This window comes from Hypanus sabinus, unplaced genomic scaffold, assembly GCF_030144855.1.
Source record: "Hypanus sabinus isolate sHypSab1 unplaced genomic scaffold, sHypSab1.hap1 scaffold_1519, whole genome shotgun sequence".
In the NCBI taxonomy this organism is placed as follows: Eukaryota; Metazoa; Chordata; class Chondrichthyes; order Myliobatiformes; family Dasyatidae; genus Hypanus; species Hypanus sabinus.
In genome coordinates, this window is record NW_026779595.1 from 16609 (window position 1) to 35455 (window position 18847).

Here is an 18847-nt window from a genome sequence, read left to right on the forward strand (position 1 = left end):
CGGCCGACTGAAGACAACTACACCAACAATTCTTCGGCGTTATCTAAACAGTGATTCATCTGCAGGAAATAATGCGGGAGCTCTAATGACAAAGACTGACTTCATCTCGGAGCAGTAACATTTACAGATTTCAGGGATTTGCTGATTAATTGTACATCTGTAAACGAGGTGCACCGACACCGCCCGACCGACACCGAACTTCTGCCCCTGCGGTTTCCAATTTTGAATTGCCCTTCAATGCTTCAACATCTTCCTGACCAGATACAAACACACACACACACACACACACACACACACACACACACACACACACACACACACACACACACACACACACACACACACACACACACACACATACACACACACACACACACACACACACACACAAACGAAACATAGATACGAACAGAGATAGCAACGAACAAATGAACACGTTGCTGATGTAGAAAAAAAGACGAGAACATCTGCAGCTGTTGGAAATCCAAAGCAACACACACAATGGTCTAGCAAATCTCTGCTGAGTTCATCCAGCATTTTGTGATTTTGCTGATGTAAAATAATTGTATAAATATCACAAATCTGTCAGAGCTGTAACGAAAATTGAGAAGAAATGTTTTCAAGCTGCAAATAACTGAGCATACCGGAAACTAATTAAAAAAATTAGTCTCCCCCAGTATCAGAAACATCCTCTCCAAATCCTCTCTATCTAGGCAGTTCAATATTCGATAGGTTTCAATGAGATCCGCCTTCATTCTTCTAAACTCAAGAGAGTACAGGCCCAGCACCATCACATTCTCCTCATTGATAAACACTTTTTTCCCATGGATCTATATAGACCCTCTCCAATGCCAACATATCTTTTCTTAGATAAGGGGCCCAAATCTGCTCACAGTGCTCCAAGTGTGGTATGACCAATGGTTATAATGCCCCAGGATTACATCCTTACTCTTATATTTTTGTGTAATACTGAAACTTGTCGTAAAGCCATCAATTCAGTCACCCAAATCATTGACAGATAACGTGAAAAGAACCGGCTCCGACAAAGACCCAAGTGGAACACTACCTATAGACTGCAGAAAAAACAGAAAAGACCTCTTATTCTCAATCCTTCTCTTCTGCCAGTTAACCAACCTTCTATCTATACTAGTATATTTCCTGTAATGCCATGGGCTCTTAATTTGCTAAGCAGACTCATGTGCGGCACCTTGTCAAAGCCCATCTGAAACTCCTATTAATCAACATCCACAGATTTTCTGTTGTCTATCCTGCTTGTTCTTTCCTCAACGAATTCCAACAGATTTGTTAGGCATGATTTCCCCTGAAGGAAACCATTCTGACTTTGCCTGCTTTACCATGTGCCTCCAACTACACCAAAACATCATTCTTAATAATGACCCCAATACCTCCAACTACTGAAGTCAGGATGACTGGCTAATAATTCTATTTCATTTGCCTCGCTCCCTTAAAGTGTGGAGAGATATTTGCTTTTTTCCAATACTCCAGAGCAATTCTAGAACCTAATAATTCTTGAAAGATCTTGACTAATGTCTCAACGACATCCGCCGCTACCTCTTTTAGAACCCGAGAGTGTAGTACATCTGGTCCAGGTGACTTACCTAGCATTCAAACTTTCAACCTCCAAAGCACCTTCTTCTTAGTAATAGCAACAGCCCTTAATTCTGCCTCCGATACTTTTGGATTTTTGACAAACTCCTAGTGTCTTTCACAGTGAGGACATGCAGAAAATATGTATTAAGTTTGTCTGCCATGTCTGTTCCCCCATTACTATTTCGCCTGCATCATTTTCCAGTGGTCTGATATCCACTCTCGTCTCTCCTTTACTTTTTATATTTTTGAAATAATTGTTTTGGTATCATCATATTATTGACTCTTACGTTCAGATCTCTCTTTATAAATTATTGTTAGCTTTTTAAATACATCACAATCCTCTAACTTCCCACAATTTTTACTGTATTATTTGTTCTCTTTTTTTCCCTCTACGCTGTTTTTGACTTCGGTTGTCAGCCACTGTTACCTAATACTCCCTTTAGAATACTTGAGGATGTATCTATCCGGCGCCTTCTGAATTGCTCTCAGATACACCAACCATTGCTGTTCTGCTGTAATCCCTGAAACAGCCCCTTCCAATTAAATTTGGTCAGCTCCTCTCTCATGCTTCTGTTACAGTGTTCCTTTTTTTTCCACTAAATTACTAATATATCTGACTTTATTTTCTCCCTCCCAAACTCCAGAGTGAATTTATCATATTATGATGCCTGACTCGTAAGGGTTCCTTTACCTTAATCACTCCAATGAAATCTGGTTCATAACACTGCACTCAATCCAAAATTGCCTTTCGCCTGGTGGCCTCAACCACAAGCGGTTTTTCAGAAACCCAACGTGTACGCTTCCTACAAATTTCATCTCTTGGGCTTCGGCACCAACCTGAATTTCTCAATCAACCTGAATATTGAAAAACCCCACGACTATTGTAATATTTCCAAATTTACACGCCTCTTCTGTCTCCTGTTGTAAGTTGTACCCCACCTTTAGGCCACTGTTGGAAGGCCTGGATATAACCCCCATCAGGGTCTTTTTTTACCCTTGCAGTTTCTCCATTACTCACAAGAATTCTCCATCTTTTAATTCAATGTTTTCCTATTTCTAAGGATCTGATTCAATTCTTTACTAACAAAGCCATTCCATCCCCTTTACCAACCTGCCTGTCCTTTCTATACAATCTGTCTTTTGAAGTTAATCTCCCAACTATGATTTTCTTTCAGCAACGATTCAGTGATATCATATCTGCAAACTCTAACCTCAACCTCATTCCACATACTGTACAGTGAGCTTTCAATTATGACACCTTCAGACATACATTCTTTAACCTCTTCGACTTTGCCACCATGTTAGACTTCAATTCATCCCAGTGACTGCAACTTTGCCCTATCACCTGCCTGTCCTTCCTCACAGTCTCACTACACACTGCATTTACTTGTTTACCAACTGCCCCGTCTTCAGACCTAAAATTCCAGGTCCCATCCTCCCTGCCTAATTAGTTTAAACTATCCTCCACATCTCCAGCAAACCTGCCCACAAGGATATTGGTGCCCCTTAGCTTCAGGTATCAACTATCATTTTTCTACAAGTCATAACTTCCCCTCTTAGACTATTAGTTTCAAGAAAATTAGACCACCGTTTTTTTAGCTTTCTCATGGGTTTCATAACTAGGGGAAATCAACAATGTTAAACCACCAATAACATGGTTCCTTAGCATTATGTTTTGAAACACATGCTGTTGATCTGACGTAACTCAATCCCAGATTCTTCTCTCCTTCCGGTACTTTGCTTCATTGCAACTTTTGACTGCAAGTTTATGAAACTGGATGGCTGTTCACGCTATAGGAGATGGATGATCCTGTGCATCTGTTTTTCTTGCGTCCTTTCTGGGATTTCTATTATTCATATAGTTTTTGCTTTGAAGGTACGTGCACATAAGGGAACAATGGGATCAGAGGTTTTCCATCATTTTAAGTGCATAAAGGTGGACCAATCTAATGAAAACATTTTTACAATGTCGGGCATCATCTTCATTCGTTTAGGTACTAGCAATTAACTATTAATTCATAATTAATTGTACGTACAAAAATGATCTCTGTGATTCCTGTTTATAAGTAAGTCCCTCAGCAATAATCTTGAAGTTTTTTTTCAGCAAATGGTCTTCTGTGTTCTTGCTGGTGAGACTTCAATTAGAAATCCTTTATTGCTTGTTTGCTAATATTTCTCCTTTTTCTACTATTTTCTACGTTTAGGCCGCTTCAATGCTAACTCAGAGGGAAAGGATGTCTAATTTAACGCAGACAAATTCATCTCTCAGCAACCGAACATACATTGAAAGAGGGAGCGCTTACAAAACAGTTGAAGTAATCTTCATTGTGATTGTAACATTATCTTTGAGTCTGGTGACCATTATCGGAAACATTCTGGTTATGCTTTCTATCAAAGTGAATAGACAACTACAAACAATTAACAACTATTTTATTTTCAGCTTAGCCTCTGCTGATTTGATTGTTGGTGTGTTCTCCATGAACCTTTACACCATTTACATCTTCTTTGGCTACTGGCCTATGGGCCCAGTGGTGTGTGATTTATGGCTGGCTCTAGATTATGTTGTTAGTTATGCATCTGTCATGAACCTTCTTATCATCAGCTTTGACCGATACTTCTGTGTGACAAAGCCTCTCAGCTACCCTGTGAAGAGAACCACCAAGATGGCATGGATGATGATTGCAGCTGCTTGGGTGCTGTCATTTATCCTGTGGGGCCCTGCCATTCTCTTCTGGCAGTTCATTGTAGGTGGACGGACAGTTGAAGAGGGTGAGTGTCATGTACAATTCTTCTCAAATCCAGTTGCCACTTTTGGCACTGGAATAGCATCCTTCTATCTACCGGTTATTACCATGACTATTTTGTATGTGCACATATCCCGTGCTAGCAAGAGTCGGATCAAGAAGGATAAGAAGGAGACAGAGTCCAACAAAGGCACCATTTCTCCCAGTCCAGTGCGAGGCAAAACAATGAAACCGAATAACAACATTTCAAGTGCACCTGAAGGGTTGCAGAATGTCAAAGTACAAAATGGCAAGGCAGCTGGTGAAGTAATGACGGATCATTGCGGCCAAGTAGAGGAAAAGGTGGTCTCAAATCCCTCGACTTCCCTCAGTGTCGTCCCTTCCATCCAGAAGGAGGAAGGAAAGATGGATGAGAGCACAAATGTCTCCACCACACAAAGACATTTTAGCAACGGCAGCTCCAGCATAAAGGTCATCACGAAATCCCAAAAGAGTGACTACTGTGCTACCACAGTTGAAGTGGTGTCAGAAAACAGCACCAAGAATGGTAAAGCCAGAGAGCTTACCGCAGCCCACATCATCATTAAAATGACAAAGACCCCTGTTGAGAAAAAGAAGGGAGCTGTAACCCGGGAGAATAAGGTGACCAGGACCATCTTGGCTATTCTGCTGGCATGTATCATTACCTGGACCCCATACAGTCTCATTAACACGTTATGTTCAGTCTGCGTTCCTAACACTTTATGGACTATTGGATACTGGCTCTGTTACATCAACAGTACTCTCAACCCAGCCTGCTATGCACTATGCAATGCTACCTTCAAGAAAACCTTCAAACATCTTCTCTTCTGTCAATATAAAAACATTGGTGCAACAAGATAAAATCAACAGCAAGCTCATCTCCATGAACATTTTACACATCTTATAGATGACTTTCAAAATGTTTATCACAAATGTATGTAAGTAAAATGTTCAACACGCCGAGGTATGGCTCAATTAGTCATTATATGTAATATGGTGAAAGCACACTTGAGTTATGTCCAATGAATTTCTAATTTTTGTTTAATTGACGAGTGTGCTGTTTATTATAAAGTTTCTGTGTGAAATCGTAAATGAATCTGCCCAAGTTTCAAGTATAGTGCGTTCCAGTTAATTGGGGCACACTGGGAATTGTACATTTTGGCCCGATTAAACGGCTGCACTAATGAGCCAAAGCTTCATGGAAATAGACAAACTACCTTTTGAATAAGTAACAAACTATGTATTTAGAGGAAATACTGAATAAATTAGAACACAACAAAAATCACTACGGTATATAAAACTGTATTAGTTCCTAATTATTATGGTGGAGATCACTAAGTGTACACTGACGTGTTCTTTTGATTGACTGTAAATAAGGAAAATCATCAGAGACACCAAGTGCAGATTGTGGACAGCTTTCAAACAGTGCTATCGATGATTGGAACCTCCAAATCCTTATTTTAATTGTAACATTCCAGATGATTGCTGATACTTTTAAACTAATCATAGTACCGAACTAGATGAAGATTTGAAATCGCTTAACTTCTCCCCAGCCGTCTCTGGCATCCGCAAGCCTGAATGCTTGAAACCGCAGTGAGCAAAACGGTTCCAAATTGTCTTACTGTTTATCATTTGCCTACGATCAAAGACAATAATCACTGCTTTTTGAATACGAACACACAAGTGAAGCCACTTAAAATGGTTGCTTTAATTACGGCGTAGTGTATATTGGCCGCATACTTGCATGTGACTGACGCTAGTTAGGACCTGTTTGGCAACAGATTCCTGCCCAAATAAGTGGCATATTTTCCCAAATAAACAGAGAAATTCATTTATTTTTGATTTTTTTTTCATTTATTGTCCAAAAAAAGCGGCTGCTCCAATTAACCAATGCTCCAATAAATGCCATTAGACAGAATTATAAAATTAAACATAGGCACATTTAAGGGGTAATGTTCATTTTTATAACATTACTCAGTATCAAAAATTGTATTTTGTACTTTTAATAACTTTGTGCTTCTAATGGATACCCACTACATTACCTTTTAGTTAGTAGTTCTGATAGGTTGCTTCGAATCTTAATCACTTGGTATAGGGGGGGGGGGCGTTGGTGGCGGACCTAAATGAATGGCACAGCCACTGAGGGACTAGGAACAGAGCTAGGTGTGTCAAGAAAGCAAGGGAAGACAGGAATACATGACGCTGGATATTAACACAGGCCCGGGACGAGACTAGGATTTCGGGCCTGCTCTAGGACTTGGACTAGGAACAAGGGACCCGGACGTGGAACTTGGAACTTGTAGCCTGGGCTAGGGCTCCGAGCCCGAGACTGGACTTGCACCCGAATCCTGGGTCTTGACTCGGGCTTGGGCCCCGGATCTAGGCGAGGACAAGACGCGGCCTCAGGTCGTGGCGTGGTTAACGGACTGGACGTGAGACTCCAGGACTGGGCGGAGGAACTCCAGCACCGGGCTGGGGCATGTTGCCCTGGGTTGCGCGATGTATAAGGACAGGAAGAGGCACATGGACGGGACAAGGGACTCCAACACAGGACGAGGGACCTCCAGCACCGAGCTGGGCGAGATACTCCTCGGCTGTGCGAGGCAAAGGACAGGAAGAGACACAAGGAAAAGCACGAGAACAGGCAGCGGCCGCATCGGGAGCACCGGACGCATTTTGCCACACAGGTCGACTCACAGATGAATTTTCGCCTCACCTGGAAGGACTGTCTGCGGCCATGAATGATTGCGATGGAGGAGGTATAAGAGCAGGTGTAGCACTTGTTCCGCTTACAATGATAAGTGCAGGGAGGGAGATCTGTGGGAATTGATAGGGTGTATGAATGGACAAGGGAATCGCATGGGGAGGGATCTCTGCGGAAAACAGAAACTTGGTGGGGGGGGGGGGTTGCGGAAAGATGTACTTGGTGGTGGGGTGCTCCCAGTGCGGCCTTCTATATATTGCCGAGAACCGACGCAGACTGGGAGACCGTTTCACTGAACGCCGACGCTCTGTCCGCCAGAGGAAGCAGGATCTCCCAGTGGCCATAGCTTTTAATTCCACGTCCCATTCCCATTCTGATATGTCTATCCACGCATCGTCTACTGTCAAGATGAGACAACACTCAGGTTGGAGGAATAACACCTTATATTCCATCAGGGTAGCCTCCAACTTGATGGCATGAAGATTGATTTCTCTAACATCGTTAATGCCCCTCCCCCCTTCTTACTCCATCCCTTATTCATTCATTCGTTTATCTATCTATCCGCTTAATTATCTATCTCTCTCTCTATCTATCTATCTATCTATCTATCTATCTATCTATCTATCTATCTATCTATCTATCTATCTATCTATCTATCTATCTATCTATCTATCTATCTATCTATCTATCTATCTATCTATCTATCTATCTATCTATCTATCTATCTATCTATCTATCTATCTATGTATCTATCTATCTATCTATCTCTCTATTTATCTGTCTATCTATTTATTCATTTATTTGTTTGTTTATTCATTTATTTATTTCCCCTTTTTTTCTTTCACTATCTCATTTCTCTCTCTCTGTCCCTCAAACAATACTCCTTGCCTGCTCTCCATCTCTCTCCAGGGCTCCACTGCCCCTTTCTTTTTTTCCAGCCTCTCATCTCCTGATCCTCTCCCTTTTACAGCCTGGTATCCCTTTTGCCAATCAACTTTCCAGCTCTGAGCTTTATCCCCTCCCCATCCTGTCTTCTCCTATCATGTCGGATGTCTCCTCCCCTCCCACTTTCAAATCTCTCACTATCTCTTCTTTCAGTTAGTCCATTTCAGCTGTCCAAGAATCACACTCTAGTAAAGTGGTGATGGAAAGGAATTTAAATGATGGCACCGACTCACTCAGTCAGTAATAAAATCGAGTGCATTGTTTAGAAATGGGGTCAGCGGTGTACCTTTGCATGTGGAGTAACTCTGGGCAAGCGGCCTGCACCTTGGGCTGCGGATGTACGATTCATTCAGTAGGTCACAGAAAGTTTCGAGAAAAGTGGATTTAAGTAATGACTTTCACTGTTAAGAATGTTAGACGAGTGATTTTCCTGATTCCAGAAAACATGTGAGCAATGTCAAAGAGCATAGAGGAATGCACATTAACCTTGCAAAGAGATTGGAGCCCATCCACTGATTCACAGAAGTGCTGAATAATTTCATTTTGGGTTGATGACCCAGTGCCTTGCAACTCATATCTCAAATCCTGATGCAGCAGAGGCAAACGCCAACCAAGTGTATGTGTGTGATGTGAAAGCTCAGATTTTCACTGTCTAAACTCAGGATGTGGCCAACATGGTGAGAATAATAATGTTCGAAAGCAATGACAGGATGTTGTAGCAAAATAACAATCTCATCTCGTTCACAGGGCTAGGGTAGCTGGACTGTCATGTGGAGGGAGCAGCAGTGGCATTGTGCAGTAAAGACTGCATTCATTATCCCACCATTTTCATTCTGCCAGTTGTCTTGTCATTATAAGAAGGAATATCCAAGCCTCACAGGATAATCAGGGGCCCTTCTCATCAGAAATGATGCCAATCTTGAAGGGAGGGTACAGCTCAGAGACAGCCTTATAGACCGACAATTGCACACCAAAGCCATTTGCAGTCTCCTTCACTAAAGTTCCTTACATTCAGCCCAGCCAGTACTACCGTTGATTTTGCTCTGCATGAATCTGCTCCCAACTTTCTTCAATAATTCCATCAAAGTTTCAAAGGTCTAATTTAATGTCAGAGGAATGCATGCAATATACATCCTGAAATGCTTTGTTAGGAAAAATCCACCAAAACAAAAAAGTGCCCCAGAGAATAAACGACAGTTAAACACGAGAAGACCAAAGTCCCCCTCCCGTGCATAAGCAGTTGCAAGCAATAATCCCCCCTCCCCCAACGACAAAAAAAAAATAATTTGCGCCGCCACCAAGCAGTCAAGTGTGAGCAAAACAATAGCAAAGACACAGACTTGCAGTTACCCCAAAGACTTCAAGTTTCAGCCAGACTTCGACATATCGCAGGTTTTCTCTCTTCCTAATAAGGAAGAGGGAGGTGTCTCCATCAGCAGACAACTGTATTTCCTTCCTCACAAACTCTATTTCGTCTCCACTTATGTGCGTCAGTATTATTTACTTAAGACGACTTCTGTCAAGGAAATTTTGTTTTCTACCTTCTTACCTATCTTTGGATAAGTAAGTTAGATTTTTATGGTGACGGACTTGTGCTGTTAGCCTCTGTCTGCTCCAGCTGACCACTGGAGCGATTCTGTCGCCATCCACATAGGTAAAGACAATAAGGGTAAAAAAGTGTTCTTATTCCACTTGCCAAGATTGGATTGATAAAACCGGTTTGGAATATTTAGTTTGTATTGGTTTGTATTTCATGTTGCAGCTAAACACGTTTTTGTAGAATAGTGAATGAGGATGTGTTTTACTACTGCAGTTGAACGAATTGGTACTGAAATGGATGAGCACTCAACCTGGCCAAGCATGCTGCTTCTTTTTCTCTTTCTTCTTGTTCCCCTTCTGCTTCTGAACTACAACCCTCACCACAACTTTCTCTTAGCGTCTAGCTGCTTGACACGGAACTGGTTAACAAATGCAGAACCCCTGGAAAGGGAAGACTGTGAGACACACAGCAGAATTCGGGACATAGAATTATCAAAAAGTACAGCACAGAAACAGACCATTCAGCCCATCGAGGGGGGACCACACAATTTAAACTTCCTACTCCCATCGACCTGCACCAGGACCATAGCCCTCCATACCTCTACCATCCATGAACCCATCCAAACTTCTCTTAAATATTCAAATTGAGCTTTCATGTACCCCTTGAGCTGGCAGCTCCTTTCCCACTCAAAGAACTTTCTGAGTGATAAAAAGTTTCCCCTCGTGTTCCCCTTCAACAGCTACTGCTGTGTATTGGAGAGCTTCTTCTGGCTGGTGTGGGCAGTAGAATCTTTGTTGCAACTCAACAGTTGCTTGCTCGTTTACAGTTTTGTCTGGTAGCAATGTGGTATTTGTGTGTGCAGCAATCCCTGTGTTGCAGACTATGTTGTAGGCAGTAACACTTGAACTCCCATAACTGATTTTTGGTTAGTTCTTGTGGTGCAGCTGCAGACTGCATCTGAACATTATGTACAGCCACTAGCTATCTCAAAAGCTCCAGGCACCATTATGTAGTTGTGTCAATTCACTGATTGGTCGTGAACTGTCTGGTCACCAAGAGAGAGTTTATTCCTCTTGGTCAAGTTACACGAATATCAGGGTTTCCCAGCCTTTCATATGCCATAGACGGATCCCATTACACAAGGGGTTTCTGGATGCCCGATTGGCATCTAGAACTTAAATCTGACATCTGCAGAGTTGTGGACTGATCACGCTGCATAGTGAAGAAGCTTGCACAAAGCTATTCATAGTTTTCATTCTTGCTTCTCTGGCATTGGAAACTCACAGCTACGCAGGTGACAGCCAGTGCATTGCCTCTTCTGGTTTGAGCTTCTAATTAAGACTGCAGAATGTGACAGATTTGAGTGAGAGCATCTTTACTGAGCCACCAATGACTGGCAGATGGTTCTTTAACTGATTTTCAGAGAATTGCTCCTGAATATTTTGCGTATAAGAGCCCTTCTTCAAAGGGACTTCCCGCACTGTCTCCTGCAGCTTCCTCTCTCATCAAACAGCTTGTTCTTTTCTCTATGCTCTCTGCTCATTCGGCATACAGAAAGAATATCTGCTAATCCAAGCCCCCACCCCCCCCCCCCATATCTGTGAGAAACTGCTGCCTGCGGAAGACAAAAGCTTCGTGGTTTGGCACATCATTCCCTGTACACTGCCTAAGAGAAAACATTAGACACAACCAAACTTTTGTGGATTTCCAGTTCAGTAATTAGAAAAAAAATCAAATCTCTCAGCGTATTCTCAACTAAGCTGGATTCCTCAAAAAATTTATGAGTATTTCAAGATAGCCTGCTGTGCTAGAAGGTGTAGTGTTATCAGTGCAAGTGTCTTGGGATAAATAGGACTGCATCACCGCACTGCATAGACACTTATCACAATGACGAAAGGATTGAACCTTTGTATCGATGTCTAAAGGAATGAAAGATTTTATTCCCATTGCACGTCGGGATATTCTGAAATAACTGTCCAATTTTGAAAAGGAAAGTGGGTCCTGAGGAGTCTCGAAGCTGTTGATTGTTTTCTGCTTGCTGTGAATAGGATGTCTCAGGGGTTTGTTTGTTTCTTGATTTCCTCGACTTGGGCTAGTGCACCGAGATTGGTGTGCCTGTGTTTTGTCTTTTGGTTCTGCATAAACCAGTTCATCACAGATATGAAGGGGATTCGGAATCATTCTTCTTTTGTGATTAAGAATGAGGTCAGGGCTTGGAGAAAGAGGGCAAGCAACTCAAAGAGGGAGAGGAAGGAATGAACACTAAAGGGCTTTGATAACTGCAAGGAATATACAGAAACATTTTATCCACCTAAACATCAATAAGAAACAGTGTATCAGATATCTGTGTATCTAGAAATATGTTCTCTCCAAAACCTGCCACCTGTACCAAACAAATATAAAAAGAGTTATTGTGTTCAGTTGGCAGTGAAGGGATTGTACTTTTGTCATGCTGCATCTGTATGGAATTTTAATTCCCACATACACTTGAGCACCATTTACTAAACCTCAGGAAGAGATGCTACATGCAAAATAAGATAATTCATTTGATATTATTTTAATAAATGGATTCCAGAAAAATAATCTACCTTGAAAACTACACACTTAATTTGTCTTCTTCAATAAATATTAAGAGAGGAAATCTGTTTTGTTTGCAGTTACTTCACTGTATCCTTACTGAATATACTGTGTTAAGATTTACAGCTCGGATTTATGGTCGAATAAATAGAGAATACCACAGTAATTTGTTGATCATGTCTTGTTTTAAAATATCGAAAACAAAATATCTTTTGAGCTATTATGCTTTTTAGAAATTCTCTAGCTTGATTACCCCTGATTTTGAACGCTGGAAGTTATGCTGAATTAGATCTTACAAACTTCTCAATGCAAATGATTAGCACACTCTTCATGTATGTAATTATTGATACCTCTATGAATACTGCCTTGCTCTTAGACAAGGTCATTTGCAGAGTGCTTCTTTCATTCAAGTATGTGTCAAGTGGAAATGTCTTTCCACGGGTCAGTGCCAGTTAATCAATAACAATATCTTACTATTAAAATTCCCTGGGACAAAAGGGTTAAGGTAAGGTGCCGATCGCATCTTACATTTCACATCGTTGTCGTCCTTCAGTTTCCCATCATTGTGATTGAATGAAAGGAATGTAAAACTGACATGTATCACCCTCATCTTTTTGGGTAACACTATCATGCTCGCTGATGATTCTCTGATTTCTATTAACGTCGTTTGACAAATGTGTTCGTTAATACCCTCAATATGCATGCAAAGATAATGTACTGACTTCTCATTTCATTCAAGTATCATTATTTGAAATGACTGCCTTACATTGTGAATCCATGAATGAGACAAAGTCTACAGGATAGATCTTGACACTGTGGTATGAAAATTACACTATTTTCTGGTTAGGAGACGTAGATGCATCACAGCGATGCAGCCCTTGACTAGTGATCGTATTTGGCTTAGTGATAGATCTATCAGGCAAAACTGCTTCGTCAGCATGGTGATGTACATAATTGAACAATAATTCAGTGAGGAGGAATGTATCTAATGGCAAACTGAAATGCTGACATAAATCCAGGAACTAGTAACCAACTAAAGGAAATGGGTGAGTTTCAAATCTGCATTGAAATGTTGAGAAAGGTAGATTATACAATATTTTCCACTGAAGATTTTTCAGTTACACGTTCTAAATAATTATTCGCCACTTGGTTTTTCATTACTTGGTAAAAATAAAATCTTCCCTTACAGTTTGCAAAGCGAAGGAACGTTGTTAATAACAATGATCGGTTGCATTGACGCACACTTGTGCTTTTCAGTAAATTATCTCATTGGATGCACAGAGAACATAATTGTATTAAGGAAGTTTTATTTAATAAATGATGCATCAATGACAAATTACAAGAATCCAAAAAATGAAACAAATTATTCATGACATCGTAGTTATTGATAGGAAAAAAATCAAATGTAGGATTAGCAAAATAATAATGATATATATGTGAATTCACATTATATGTCTGCAGTTTTCTTAATAATTGGTCACTGTCTTGTGCACTAACTATGAGACTGACATAAATCTGCATATACAATATTTATGAGTGTTAAGAACAAGAATATAGACATATATTTATACGGAACAAAAAGACTGATGTGCGTGTGTTGCACATGATGTATAGTTATTTATATTAATTAGTGCTAATCGTTGCATTACTGTGCAACAGAATTTAGAAACAACAGCATGTGAAACGAGAAAGTTATTCAATGGAAGTTCAACATGATAGAAATTCCTATTTCCAGCAAAGTGATATGGACAGTCCACAGTGCCTTTATGTACAGCAAATGAGATTGGCCAAAAGTGGCATTGTAGTTGATATGAGTAGACATTGCTTACAATATTCTCATGCACATATTACGTGGGTAACACACCACATGTGCTCATGCAGTGCTAAAACTGGGATGCAGTTCCTTTATTTTACATTCAAGATTTTTTTTAATGCATTGGAGGAAATAACAGTATTGTTGTTCTTTTTTCAGTGGAGTGAAAGCTTTGCTGGCATTCACTGTTAATCCCTCATGATTCTGGGTAGACTTGTGGCTATGGGTCAAAATGCATTGAGATATGGGCGCTGAGTGCATCTAATTTCGTGTGAGGCGACATGTCACCATCTCCTACAACTGTTCCGTTCTCTTTGAATCGTGGCGTAACGAATCATATGTATGCAGGAGCTCAGATTGCACAGCGTGCAGCACAGTTCCAAATGGCAACACGGCTGTTCGCACAATGGGCACTCTTGCAAATATACAATCGGTGACAACACGCAGCACAAAATATATATCAAGAGTGTAGTGTTCTCTCACAGGGGTAAAAACTCTGAACTAAACACCAAGTATAAACCGAAGTCAAATGAGGCGCGATCCCAGTAAGATTAACCGTTTACTGTTCACTCTTCCACATTAACGTATGGTGAAAACTGTTGATAAAACAATACAAAATATATACAGAATTTGTTTCCTTCTTGGCATAGCAGTTACATCATAAATACTTGTAAAAAGTAAAACTGCAAACTATATTACATTAAAGTCCAACACACAGTCAGAATCTACCTGCGCCATCGACTGGCTTGAAATACACTTCAGCACAAACTATCCACAACCCTTTAAATAACAAAGAACATACACTTTATCAACCGACATTACTTTTAACAGAATCAGTGCTAACATTTTTTACTTCAAAATATCGATTATCTTATGAAATTACGGCATTGCTTCTATGATGTTTCTAGTGAGTAGAATGAAAACTTTTCCCGCACTGATCCTGCAGACAGAAGCCCCCTCCTTCCCGTTTCTCCAAACGGGTATTTTCACTCAAGACGCCAAAAAATCGGGTGTGACATCATCACACGCCGCGATATATCACAGACAACGAATTTACTTACAACAACCATAACTTTAACTGGAAAACGATTACAAACGAATTACTAAAGCGAAAATATAATAAACTAAACGAATGCCTTAAGGGCGACACACTCCCCGCCTGACCTTTGTAAGGTCACTACGAACAAAATACAAACTTCAATCTCTAAATCAGTTCTTAGGTAGAAGTAGAATGACTTCTGCAACTGGCCTTTGGTATGTTTTCACATCAACTTGGTCGGAAGTTTTCAAATCAACCTTCCTGACATGTTCATCCCTATTAGGGAAAGTGGTGGTGATTCTGGCCGTTGGCAAGCAGTTACGGGCGGTCTACTTGTCCATGAGCAGGACTAAATCTCCAACTTGAAGATTCCTGTGTGTTGCAACAAAGGCAGATATTGATATTTCCAACGAGACCAGAACTGATTTGCGAGCGCCTGAACCTGCCTCCATTGTTTTGTGTACAATCCTTATCGTAGAAGACCCCAGGTGGAGGAGGAGCTCCTGTCTTCTGCGTAAGGGGCATTGATGGCGAGAGTATGAAGGGGTTTTCCGGGTCAGAAGAGACAGCTAGGAGTGATCGTGCATTTATAATCGCTGTGATCTCTGCCATTAGTGTGCATAGTACTTCATGGGTCAGTCGGGTGCGTTGCTGCAGAAACATTGAATCAAGGATCGTTCTGGCGATACCAATCATCCGCTCCCATGCGCCTCCCATGTGAGAGGCGTATGGTGTGTTGAACTCTCAGTTGCATCCCTGCTGACTGAGGTACCTTTGCACCGTTTTGTCCATCCTGAGCTCCTTGGACACTCCAACAAAGTTCGTGTCGCAATCAGACCTTAACTTTTTGCAGGGCCTCTTAGTGCAAAGAAGCGCCTGAGAGCATTAATGCAGCTGGATGTATCGAAAGATTCAATGCCTTCAATGTGTACCGCTCTCGAACTAGTGCAGCTGAATATGATGGCCCACCGTTTGCTCTCTGCTTGTCCTCCTCTACTGCGTCTACTGGTGATAGTCCAGGGACCAAATACATCGAGTCACACATGCGTAAAAGGAGGGCAGGCTTCAAGGCGTTCTGGTGGGAGGTCCGCCTTACGTTGAACTTACATCTTCCCTCGCAGTTTCCTGCAGGTTACACATTTGTGGAGTACCGAATTGATCACTGTTTTCCCTCCCAAGTTCCACAGTCCCGCTGCCCGGATTGCTCCTTCCGTCAGGTGACGGCCTTGATGCCTTACCTGTTCATGGTGATGGCGCGTAAGCAGTAAGGACAAGTGACTGTCTTTGGGCAGGATTACTGGGCTCTTTTCTTCAGCTGAAATGCGAGAGTGTATTAAACTGCCTCCATTGCAAATAAGATCGTACTTCAGGATCGGGTTGAGTTTCCTCAAAGGGCTGTCCTTTGGTATTGGTTTATTAGCTTGGAGGGCCGAAAACCCATTTGCAATGGCTGCTCTTTGAGTTCCTTTAAGGATTACGTCATTTGTCTGGGCCAATTCGTCCGCAGTGTACCAACGTCGGAAATGAAGCTGTTTTAGATCTCGAAGTGAATCTCTCCAAGCCTCCCATTTGCTTGTCCACGGGTAGGGGAGTATCCTAGTCGGAGAGCTCAGAGTTAAGTTCCCTGAGAAGGGCTCTTCCTTGGATCGTAACTGGCGCCAGTAGACCCAAGCTATCGAAAACACTATTGACAGTGGAGAGAACTCCACGGCGGGTGAATGGCTTGATCGCGGTCTGCACGGAGAACGTGAATGTATCAGTTGTAATCTCCCAAAGGAAGCCCAGACTCCTTTGTGTGGGTATGGTTTCTCCATCTAGATCTAGGTCTTTGATTGCCGGAGCACAGTCACCGTGTGGAAAGTCTCCATTACTGCCTGACAGTTTGATGCGAACTTGTGCGTGCGGAGGTTTGACTCAGCGAGTGAGGCTTGTGTATGTCGGAGCAGATCGATTGCTTCGTCTTCTTTCTGTAGTGATATCAAGCCGTCGTCGACATAGAAGTGCATTTCTCCAAACATAACGGTGTCATCGCCGTGCTCCTCTGCGCCCTCTCTGATGAAAGGAGGGAATTTCTATGGTCTTCCTGTACTAAGAACCAATGGAACATCTGCTAGATGTCCGCTAGGATTGCGACCTTCTCCTTCCGGAAGCGCAGCCGGACCCCAAGAAGGGAATTGTTGAGATCGGGGCCTGTGAGGAGCACGTCATTAAGTGAGGTACCAGCGCACTGAGAACTGGAGTCAAAGACCACCCTGATCTGATTGGGCTTTTGTGGGTGGTAAACCTCAAACGTTGGGAGGTACCAGCAATCCTCAGTGACGGTGCTACCTCGGCCTTTCCATTAGCGATGATCTTCTCCATGAATGCTACCTATTGTTGCTGCATCTCAAGTATCCTTTTCAGGGTTCGTTGCAAAGATCTGAACAGCTTGACTGACTGTTCTTCGTTGCTTGGGAAGCGCTGTCCTGGTTCTCTGAAAGGTAGTCGGGCAACTCAGTTGTTTGTTTCGTCTCTGAACACCTGGGGTCCATTATTTTTAAGAAGATGTCGTCTTGTGCTGGATGAGCAAGTTTATTATCATGCTCAGTTTGAGCGAAGACTAACTATCCCAGAGTCTTGTCGGTTACTTTACCACCCTTGTGAAAGCCTTGTCGTGCTTTCTGCATGCACATGAAACTTCTGTAGGGTTGAAAAATTCAATGGCGGTCACTCTCCAGCATGTTGGTCTTGAATGTGTTAACTATTTGTCTGTATACATTGCCAAGGCACACCTCTCCTATCACCACCCAGCCCAGATCCAGGCTTTGGGCAAAGGAGGTGTCGTGTGGTCCATTGACCTGCTGCCTGACCTTGTGCACAGGAGAACGTCTCTTCCGAGTAGCAGGAGTATTTCTGATTTTGGATCCAGTTCTGGGATGTGCCTGGCGATGGGGTGTAGATGCGGTTGGTGTCGCACTGCGCTTGGCGTCGGGATCTCGGTGCGGTTATTCAAAATTTCATTGCTCTCTAAGAGTGAAGGGAGACAGATGACAACTTTACCATCCAGCGACTCGAGCTGGAAGCCCTCTGCCTTCCTGCCATATGTTCCTACGCTGCCTGAGCAAATTCTAAGGTAGTATGGGAACTGAACACTCTCAATGTTGAAGAAGTCAAAGAACTCTGGTCTGTCATTGTTGGATCAGATGTAGTGAATACAGAAGCTCTGTAATTTCATTCGTTTGCACTGATTGGACGATCCTGCATGCGGTGATTGAATTACTTTGCTTCATACTGCCGTGAGCTTCGATAAGAGCTGCTTTACCTTGTGACGGACTGCATCAATTTGATGCACACACAGAATGCTGGAGGATCTCAGCACGTCAGTCAGCTTTTATCGAAATGAATAAACATTTGCCCTTTAGACCGCGACCCAGTTTTGGGCTGCAAAAATGATGGGGGAAGATGTCAGAACAAGAGGATTGGGTGGAGGGGGAAGAGGACAACCAGGAATGCCGGACCACAGAGTAGGTCAGGCAACATCTATGTAAATGAATACGGAGCTGAGGTTCAGCCAAAAAGAATATGAGCAGATTTAGGCCATTCGGCCCATTGAGTCTATCCGCCATTCCATCATGTCTGATCACGGATCCCACTCAACCCTATACACCTCTATTCTGGCCATATGATTTGATGTTTTGACCAAGCAGGGAAGGATTAACTTCCATCTCAAATATACCCACGGACTTGGCCTCCCTCGCCCTCCTGTTCCAGATACGTCCGTCGGATGAAAGATCCTCTACATATCCAGCCTATCTACTCCTTTCAACATTCGGCAGGTTTCAATCAGATCGCCACGCATTCTTTTAAGTTCTAG

The 18847-nt window shown here is 42.2% G+C and overlaps 1 protein-coding gene across 1 annotated transcript; it reads left to right on the plus strand.

Annotated features, from left to right (window-relative positions):
* Positions 1–3845: 3845 nt before the first annotated feature.
* Positions 3846–5237, plus strand: LOC132387099 (muscarinic acetylcholine receptor M2-like). The gene has a single exon (XM_059959451.1). It carries the CDS (start codon positions 3846–3848, stop codon positions 5235–5237), a length of 1392 nt encoding a protein of 463 aa, XP_059815434.1.
* The last annotated feature ends 13610 nt before the right edge of the window (positions 5238–18847 follow it).

Bases quoted from the DNA above. Each gene is read 5' to 3' on its own strand.
- LOC132387099 (XM_059959451.1), top strand. From the start codon at position 3,846: ATGTCTAATTTAACGCAGACAAATTCATCTCTCAGCAACCGAACATAC.